Source organism: Paramisgurnus dabryanus, chromosome 12 (genome assembly GCF_030506205.2).
Source record: "Paramisgurnus dabryanus chromosome 12, PD_genome_1.1, whole genome shotgun sequence".
NCBI lineage: Eukaryota > Metazoa > Chordata > Actinopteri > Cypriniformes > Cobitidae > Paramisgurnus > Paramisgurnus dabryanus.
In genome coordinates this window covers 12,471,322-12,481,113 of record NC_133348.1, presented here as the reverse complement: position 1 = coordinate 12,481,113, position 9,792 = coordinate 12,471,322, and the positions used below count along the sequence as shown (strand labels likewise).

At 36.8% G+C, this 9,792-nt stretch overlaps 1 protein-coding gene across 4 annotated transcripts; it reads right to left on the bottom strand.

Annotated features, from left to right (window-relative positions):
- Positions 1-1,006: 1,006 nt before the first annotated feature.
- gpatch2 (G patch domain containing 2) lies at positions 1,007-8,139 on the bottom strand. Of its 4 annotated transcripts, none has more exons than XM_065256384.1 (10): positions 7,999-8,139; positions 6,585-7,304; positions 5,821-5,885; positions 5,542-5,715; positions 5,070-5,116; positions 4,926-4,984; positions 4,813-4,846; positions 4,601-4,665; positions 4,088-4,263; positions 1,007-3,389 (listed from the first exon to the last, which is right to left on the bottom strand). In XM_065256384.1, exons 1-10 carry the CDS (start codon positions 8,046-8,048, stop codon positions 3,220-3,222), a joined length of 1,560 nt encoding a protein of 519 aa, XP_065112456.1. In that variant the 5' UTR covers positions 8,049-8,139; the 3' UTR covers positions 1,007-3,219. The 4 variants fall into 4 exon arrangements, with proteins under 4 accessions (XP_065112456.1, XP_065112458.1, XP_065112457.1 ...); XM_065256386.1 differs by having other exon boundaries at positions 4,088-4,176; XM_065256385.1 differs by having other exon boundaries at positions 6,588-7,304.
- Positions 8,140-9,792: the final 1,653 nt, after the last annotated feature.

Genomic DNA, 9,792 nt, shown 5'->3' with positions numbered 1-9,792 from the left:
TTAATCTCTCGGCTAACTTTCAAGAAACAATGGTGTTTGTATCTGAGACCAGGTGTAGCTTTGTATTTGAATTGAAAATGAAGGAGGTAAATAGACACTGTTTTCAGTGGTATTACAGGGTAAAGCCTCCATATGCGGAGGGCAAACACACCATCATCTTTGAACAAAGAGATATCTTCATGTCTAAGTCTGATGTGTACTAGATCTGAAACTCCCACCATCATCATTGTCAATGCATACAACACAATAGGAAATACTCTTCTTTAAACATCCTTCTCTTCTCTCTCTCTCCACACCCTACCTATCACAGCTACACCCAAATCATTACTGTGCATTACAGATCTGAGGTCAGTGTTTGACCAGAATACCTTATCAGCTGTACCATAGAAAAGTGGTTCTCACTTTTTTTAATCCCTATTACACCAAAGTACTGACATTAGACATAGCCATTCTTAATCTTTTGTTATTGTGAGGTCACACTGATGAAGCCCCACCCACACCTGCTGACAGAAAGTTCTGCATTACCATAGTTTCCACCCTGAGCAAGTTGTACGTTGTCTGTCATATCTCAGTAGTGATATACTTTTGTCTGTCTCTTCTGGTTTGGGAGAGAGGAGCACTAGGTCATTTGCATTTAAAGGTACAATTAATCGCGATTAATCGTTAGCAGAATAAAAGTTTTTGTTTACATCATATATGTGTGTGAACTGTGTATAATAAATTGTATAAATAAATGTACACACATGCATGTATGTGTTTTAGAAATGTTTACATGTGTATATACATTTGTATATTTATGTATAATTTATATTATCTATAAATATAAATACTTAATATGTAAAAAAAAAATTCTTAAAATTATACATGAATGTGTTCATATTTATATATATACATATTTATTATACACAGTTTACACACATATGTGATGTAAACAAAAACTTTTATTCTGCTAACGATTAATCGCGATTAATTGTTTAGCATCCCTAGTACAGACTCAAAAACAACATGAAGCAGAGATGTTTAATACTGATCTACAGTATATGAACAGTACATCACGTTGACTTCAGGACATAGACATCGAGAGTTTATCCCTGCTCTTTAAAAAATCCCCAACGAAATTGGCAAAAAATGACAAAAAGACTCAAGTAAACAAATGTGACATTGTGGAGTGTCACACAGACAACACAACCAGACATGCTAAACTTCTCATTTAACATTAAACTGATAATAGTCCATTTTATATTTTAAACAGAGTGCAAAAGTATTTAAAAATACTCAAAAATACTTCATTCAGGTAATCATCATGGAATTCCACCACGTTACAGAGAGGAAGTGACATCACATTCTGCTCATCTTCTATTCAGAGATCAAATTCCTGAATTTTCTGCCAAGATAAAATAATCTCCAATCATCTGAGATTTTTCGCAAGGGACACTGAAGTGTTTACTAAACAATGCTGTGATCCAAACCTTCACAGAGGATCAGCGAGAATGAGTTTATCTCCCTGAATAGTTAACTCCATTATAATTCAGCTAATTCAGTCAATGAATCCAATTGTCCAATTACTCTGCTTAAAACTGCATGCGTTTGAAATGACATCTTCACGCGGTGGAAAGAAAACAGCATCGATCAGACAACATTGGCTCAATCTGTGTTGCTTCATCATTTACTACATGCGGTTTTCATGAGGAAGGGGTGAAGGGTTGAGGTATCCACAGTCATTATTACATATACATATTTGCACATATATGCCCAAAAGATGCCTAAAAACTCCAATCATGACGTAAATGAAAACATACATATTTTAAAAATCTAACAAAAATTAATTCATGGTACATAAGATATATAAAAAGATTAAATTAATACAGAAAAATAAAGAGTTGGACTGATCTAATCTCCAAGATGACATTTTGCTACGCAGTCTCACGAAATAACGCAACAATAGTCACATACATTTTTTAAATTCTTTTTCATGATACTGTCACGTATTTACGCGTTTTTTCGTGACCTTCTGACAAATTTCTGTTTCTGTGTCATTGCCACGTATTGGTTACTCAACTGCTTTTTCCTATTTTTAAACCATTGCTGCGTCGTTTTAGGGTTCGATTTGGTGTTTGCGTTAGGATGTCACTTTAAGTATTGGTTTATACAATTTCTTTCTGATTTATTTTCAGATTTTTAAACCATTGTCGCCTGGCGTTAGGGTTAGAGTTGGGTTTGGGTAAGGATGTCATTTTAAGTAAATCAAACCCTAAACCGAAGCGACAATGGTAAGAAAATAAGATAAAACAGTTGAGTAACCAATATGTGACAATGACACATAATTCGTAAAATTCGTGATACGATAAAAAAAGGCGGAAATTCGTGAATCGTATCATGAAAAATAATACATTTTTTTTTACAAGACTATAGGTATGTAATTTCGTGAGACTGGGACACATTTAAAGACTAAAATTATTTTTGGAAAATAATTAACAGATTAAACCTAAATCATGAATTTCTGCTGGTATCATCTGATGAGATTCATTAAAAGACTCTCAAGGGTCTTGTTTATATCAGAATAAATGTCTCACAGTAAAAAGAAAATAATTAAAATGCACAATTCATCTTAAATCTAATAATTTAGACTTTTGGAAATCTTTTGGAAAATCGTTCTCCTATTTGTTTGTGAACAATGTTTAGGTCATATTTTACACCAAAATAAAAAAAAAGAGAATTATATTGAGCCATAAAGAAATTTAAGCCTATTGGATAAAGGTAATGCGAATTTATTATTTAAATAATAATAAAATGAACTGCATTTTTCAAGGCAAAAAATAAAATAATTCATGTAATTTTTTGGGGCAGAATATGACCTGATGATACGAGTTTGTACTTCTGTAAAAATGCCAAATAAAGCTTCTTGCAAATATTGAGAAATTTACCTCTCAGCATCAGAAATCTTAAAAATATAAATTTTGAATGAATTATTTTGGAGTTACTAAAAACTCAAATCAGCTAATAAATGTTTGGACGCCTTTAACAGTTGAAGTGTGTGGGGCGGCAGTAAGTCTGCTCTAAAGTCAGTTCTCCTTTGGGTTGGTGCATATCTCTATATTCTGTCCATCATCTCTTCTTCATATTTATGGACCTATCGGCTCAGTGCTGCCCCTCAGGCCGCTGGTTGCTGTTAATGGTGAGGTTAACGGAGAGAAGAGCTTCTCTATCTGTTCTCAAAGCTCAGTTGAAGCCCAGTCCAGCTCCTTTTGGCCTCTGAGACGCACGGATGGGCTCCGTGATGCCTCTGCCTTCGGGACCCAAACCCGAACCTGGAGTCCAGCCCATAGTCTGCAGCATACGGTTCCCAACATTTGATTCGGGGAGAGGAGGAGCACCGTCACCCACCACACCTGAGAGAGGAAGTGAAAGAGAGAGAGAGCGAGTGTGAGAGAGATAATCTGCATTAAGTGATTAGGCTCAGTGATTCTTGTAATGCACATGATGAGTTGAAATGCAGTTCACATGGCAGACATTTTGTTTAACCTTGCAGCTTAAAATGCATTTATAAACATGGAATTATATTAAATGAAACAGAAACCTGCATAGTATTATTTTATCCTACTATGGAACTCAATGGGGCCTCTGATGATGACTGAATGTAAATGTAGATTTATGTGAATCAGCTTTCTTGGGCGCACTTACAGGAAAATCTCAAACTAATCTGAGTGGTATCTGATTCCCGTTCAGATAATCCAGATCTCACACATTTCCTGTTCTCGTTCTTACTTTGATCGACATGTGGGCGTGCTTTTCCGAGGGAACTGCCCATAAAAGGAATATGGGGTCAATGATACGTAACAGATACTCATGTTCGAAAAAAACTTTCCGAAACTTGTAGGAAAGAGTTTGGCCCGCTCAACTGCTTTTTTTGACACTGTGCATTTGTTTAGCATGAGGATTATATTCTTATTAACTGTGTTAATAAGTCAAAATGCATGAAATAGCATTAACAACCCCTTTAATTATTCATATTAAAACAAAGTTTTACTTTTTGTTACTATTTGGGTCTCTAAACGATGTTATAATGGTAAACAAGGCTGCGTGTTACCTGATGCTGAAGGGGCTCCTACAGGTGCAGCTTTCCGTCGCCTCTTTATATCTCCAGTACACAAAGAGCCAAGATGTCCACTCGTCTGTCTACATACACACACATAGTGTTCAGTATGGTTGATGTTCGGACACAACAATTGTGCAAAACGACACACAATTTGCGAAGCTCCGAAACTTTTGGGAATAAAGCAAAATAAATCACACATAGGACACAAATATGTGACCGTGCCTGTGAAAACTCAGCTAAAGTCTTTGTTTTTACCGTTTTCTACATACAGTCATACTACATAATGTAAAGATGATGATTCTGTGAAAATAAAATCTTGATGTCTTTAATACTTACTGAGTAAAATCATGTCATGTCAAAGATTGAAATCAACGTAAAACCAATGAGTGAATTCAAACTTTGATGCTCGAAATCTCAAAATTAGATTATGATACTTTAGCCTGGATTTCACAGACAGAGTCACATATAATATAGCATAAATAACACAGATATACAGTTCTGTACCTGTTGGCAGTCTTTAAAGAGCAGCTTTTTCTATGACTTCTGTCACTACGAGAATCCCAAAGCAACTGAGCAAACAAAACCAACATCAAACATGTAAAACTTATTTCTCATATATCACTTTAAAATCATGCATGATGTGTTTGTACATAATGCAAACAGGCCTGAAAGTCAGCTTACACAAAAAAAACATGCATGTATAATAAAAACTTTACCTGATCTCTCCTGGCACCAGAACTGAACCAAGTGCTATACAGAAGAACAAACACACACTTAAATCAAGTCTGATGTCGTGCTATCAAATATTTCAGAGTAAATCGCCACTTACTCATGAGGATCCTGTGATAACCGTGGTAATCTATCATGAACCATTCCCTGAGAAGCTCCCTGTGTTTAGTAAGAGAAAATAGAGCATATGTACATGAACATTAAATATGATAGGGAAGTTTATAGTTCAGACAAGCGCACATACCTGTGACTGCTGAAGACAGGTCTGCCGAGCGAGCCGTGCTTGAAAACCTAAACGTCAGAGGAACCCAATTTACGAAAATAGTTTACTAACAGCTCAAAAACCCTTTCTTATAGGGCTGTGACAACTTATTTATGAATTGCTAATACATTTAATGCCATAATCGACCGATACCGATCTGCGCATCTCTAATTTGTAATAATAAGGCATTTCAGTCACTGATTAATAACCGTTTCATTGCCATTAACTTACAAAAATGAAATTGCAAAACCTAAAGAACCTGATGCAAAAAAGCTAATTTAGAAAAAAACATGTTTGAAGGGTTTTGCATCTGAACTCTTCGTATTCAATGTGTTTGTGGCAGACGTCAATGTGTAAATGCAGTTCATGTTGGGTTGTACAGCACTGCTCTCAGGTGGACATTATATGACATTACAAATGTCTTGAATGCATGTACATGTACGTTTACACTCACCTCTTTGAGCTCCCTGTGACATTATCGGAAACGCTCCGGTCAGTATGCTGTTAAACACGGGGTCATTGAGGTCGAGCTCATTCGAATCTCTGTCCCACCATGGGACCACGCCTGCAATCCCACAAGCCCCGCCCGGCTCACCCTCATAAAACCAATCACTCTGCTCGTCATCACCTAAAAAAAAAAAACACAGATGAGACTTACTGAGTACATATACAGAGCTCTGCTTTATTCTTACATATGATATATAGTTATTATGAAATACATGATTGTACAAACCTTGTCTTCCCTCATCATTAGTGTACAAACCCCCATCACTGCTGTTACTGACACTGCTTGTCTCGCTGTAATAACACACACACAAAAACACAGGCCGTTTTTCTTATGACAAAATGTTATACAGCGTATTCAGACTCCCTTTATTTTTATGTCAATTAAGTGCAAACAGAATTTTGAAAATGACTGTAAACTTATTAAAAATAAAAAGTGAAATGTAACATTTACATAAGTATTCAGACCCTTATTTTAAGTACATTTGGGAGCATTTACACCTTCAAGTCTTTTTGGGTATGACGCAACAAGCTTTGCACACCTGGATTGGGAGATTTTCTGAATGCACTGTATATATGATTTATATATACATTAAGGACAATTTATTTAAATTAGCATCAATTAAAGGCAGTACAAACACCCTTCGTCTCAATTAGGGATGCATAGCAATTAATCGCAACTAATCGTTTGCAGAATAAAAGTTTTTGCTTACATCATAACTGTGTGTGTACTGTATATAATAATTCTGTATATATAAATAAATACACACACATACATGTATAATTTTAAATGTATATATTAAGTATTCATATTTATATATAAAATAAATTAAATATAATATGTATGTACTCATGTAAATATTTTTTAAACACAAACTTTTATTTGCAAACGATTAGTTGCGATTAATTGTTATGAGGCCCTAGTCTTAATGTTAAGATGTATTGCTGGACAGAGAAACAGGAAGAGGAGGGGCTAAAAAAAAGAACACTAACCACCTGTCACTCATGTCCTCATCTGAGCCCTTCTGTTCCTCAAAGTCCATCTTATCTTTGGCCGCCTGACCCGCCTCCTCGCTCTCCACCACTACGCCTTCATCCGCAACATCCTGCGTGAATCTCTGCGCCGCAAACTTTCTTTTCTTCACCCTGTTTTTATTTACCTCACTTCCTTTACCCTCCAAGAACCCTGCCTCTCTGCTGCCACCTGCTGTGGACGGTTTGGGTGGTGCCAACATGGTGGTGACCTCTAGTGGTGGATCTACAGCCATGCGCTTGACCTTCCGACGCCTCCTCAAACTGCGTGTTCCTAAAGCGTCAGCTCCGCTTAAATCGTCCAGCCAAAGCGGCCTCTTCCCCCTGCCCGAGTCGGCGGTGAGTGGCGTACGGCGCTTCGCACCCAGCTGCTCATCTGAGTCACTGTTGTTGTTGTCGCGCGCATGTGCGCCTCCAGCAGCCGTGGAGGAACGATAGTCCTTCGGCTCTTCCAGGCTGGATTCGGAGCCTTCGCTCAGGTGACAGGTGTCCCACGGCGGGTGAGGGTTATCGGACCGGCGTTTACGGCCACGACGCTTGCGAGCTTGACGTTTAAGCAGGCAACCGACGGCCAGGGCGTGATCTCCACCATCGCCGAACCCTCCACGAGCCTGTTCAGAACTCTCCTCCAGGGCCGACACCAAATCGTGGACCAGCTCGTCCATCGTCCGCCGAAAGTGCCTGATGGAAAGGAGTGATGTGGGAACATAAAAGGAGAAGAGATGAAAATGAGAGGGCAAAGGATATTAAACAGAGATGATTAATGCTTAGCTCACACATAATTAAAGACTTTTTACATAGATTTGAGATTCAAGACTTATAAATTATTTGTCTTTAATCACTTCTATAACCTATAAAAAGGTAACACTTACTTTATTAAAATGTCATTTTCATGATCATGGAAAAAATACATTTAAAATTCCCTAACATTTTAAGTTATATCTGTCAAAACTACTTTAATGTCCTGGATTAATCTAATCCCTGTCCAGGATACTGCCACTTTAAGAGTTAGAATAGATATTATGTGTAAAAGGGTCTTAATGTGCATTTGCCCTTAGAAATGTCTCGTGCTAGTGACGCTATCAGAATTGTACTTTAATAGATGTCATTGTATTGAATGATTACCATATCAATGGTATTTTCCAACATAGTAGTGTCTAAAAAAGGGACTGGTGGTGAATCTGAACTCAACATTCTGAAAGATAAACCAATTGAGGTCACGATTCTTAAAGCTGCGTTATCACTGTCCATAGACTTAAATAAAAACAATAACACCACTGTACTTTGTTGTTACGATGATCAGATGAAAAACGTCATTCACATCTTACGACTTTGAGACAATATTACGCGTCAAATCGCGCAGTGAAATACATACCAGCCGGTTCCCGCTTTACCGAAGCTCTTGATCTCGGCTGCGCGGAACATGAACCTGCAGAACTCGACAGAAACTCAGGCGAAAAGATCGAGGCCGCGCTGATAAACCATAGCGCTTCAACAACAACACCGCAACGGAAATCATCTACTACAACACATAAAAGACACGCTTCCGGTTTCCCCTTTAAAGTAAAAGTCAAAGTAACATAATGTATTTTGATTTATTTCTTATAAATAAATAAATACAAATAAATAAATACACCCTAAATTATGATGATATAATATTTAGATTTAATATAGACACGTTATATTAATATGAAAATATTGTAATAAGCGTCATCGTTAAAGTACGTCCTCGTGGGGGCGCAATTTCAAAGTAAATGGAAAAGGCTTATGAACAATTCTGTGAACTTTAAATAGGTTATTGATTTACACATTTACTGCTGTGAATGTAGAAATAACCCTTTGTTCCTCATGCACGCTGCTCAATGCTCATATTAAATTCTCATTTTTAAAGGGTCATATCGTGAAAATCTGACTTTTTCCATGTTTAAGTGCTATAATTGGGTCCCAGTAACGTATTTTTGGTAAGCCATTCACTGCAGGCATGTAAAAAAATATGTCATTCAGATTTCGCCTATTTTGTGACGTAGGTAGCAATGAATTTAGTGCAGAAATAAAATAAAATAAAATAATTGACAATACGAGTTTCAATTTCAACAAACCACCATGGCGATCAGTGTTTGCATTTATCAGCTCATTTGCATTTTAAAGGACACACCCAAAACAGCACATTTTTGCTCACTCCTACAAAGTAGCATTTTAACGTTATAATAAATTATCTGTGGGGTATTTTGAGCTAAAAACTTTGCATACACACTTAGGGGACACCAAAGATTTATTTTACATCTTAAAAAAAAATCTCATAATATGACCTCTTTAACATCTGAGCATCAAAACACTGCATCAGTGAAATTAGTTTAAACGGATCAAACAAGATCTGTAATAAACATCACAGACAGCAGCAATATCATCACTGTTGCCATGGAGACATAGGATGAAGAGGCTGAGAATGTATTAGGTAGGAGCATCTGTGGCCGGTTGCATAAAACTTTAAGGCTAGTCTTAAAAGTAGTCATGAATTTTTTTCTTCAAGACTGATCATAACTGTTTTAAGTATGTTACATAGAAAGGTAGATTGGTCTTATTTAAATACAAATAATAAGACTGATTACCCCTAACTAATTGCTAGTTAGTCAGAATCATTCTTAAGATGCAGTCTTAATGTCACGGCTATATTTATGCAACCGGCCACTGGTGAAGTTCCAGAACTAAGTAGAGGGCCACTCCCTTCATCTGGTTTTGGGTAACCTGGTTTATTTGGCCAACAGTGAGATTAAGTTTATAGATACTTACATTTTCTGAGTGGTGTTTGTCTGTGCTCAAGTCAAGACACCACAAAAATACTAGATATGGGTGGTTGACAGGTTGACGGTTATCATAATGACGTATAAGATTGTTGTAGATTGTTTTAAATGGTTGGTTATTATTGCTAATTGAAAGTCAAAAAAGACAAGAATCACATATTTTACAGCTTACAGATTTGATAAAACAGAGTGTTAGAGTAAACAACAAAACAACATCAGTTGAGAACCATCAAACCACAGACAGGCTTGTCTGGTCCCTGTTTCACCCGTAAGGTTAGTGGAATGAAAACATTTCCTCTCATTTCCTCTCTTTCTGCTGTTCCTTTTAACATTGGCATGCATTTAGTGTTGATAACCAGCAGTTCTCA

Coding starts and splice junctions, on each gene's coding strand:
- gpatch2 (XM_065256384.1), bottom strand. CDS start 8,048: ATGTTCCGCGCAGCCGAGATCAAGAGCTTCGGTAAAGCGGGAACCGGC. Junction 5,716..5,820: donor TAATGATGAGGGAAGACAAG/GTTTGTACAATC, acceptor TTTTTTTTTTAG/GTGATGACGAGCAGAGTGAT. Junction 5,117..5,541: donor GTCACAGGGAGCTCAAAGAG/GTGAGTGTAAAC, acceptor TCTGACGTTTAG/GTTTTCAAGCACGGCTCGCT.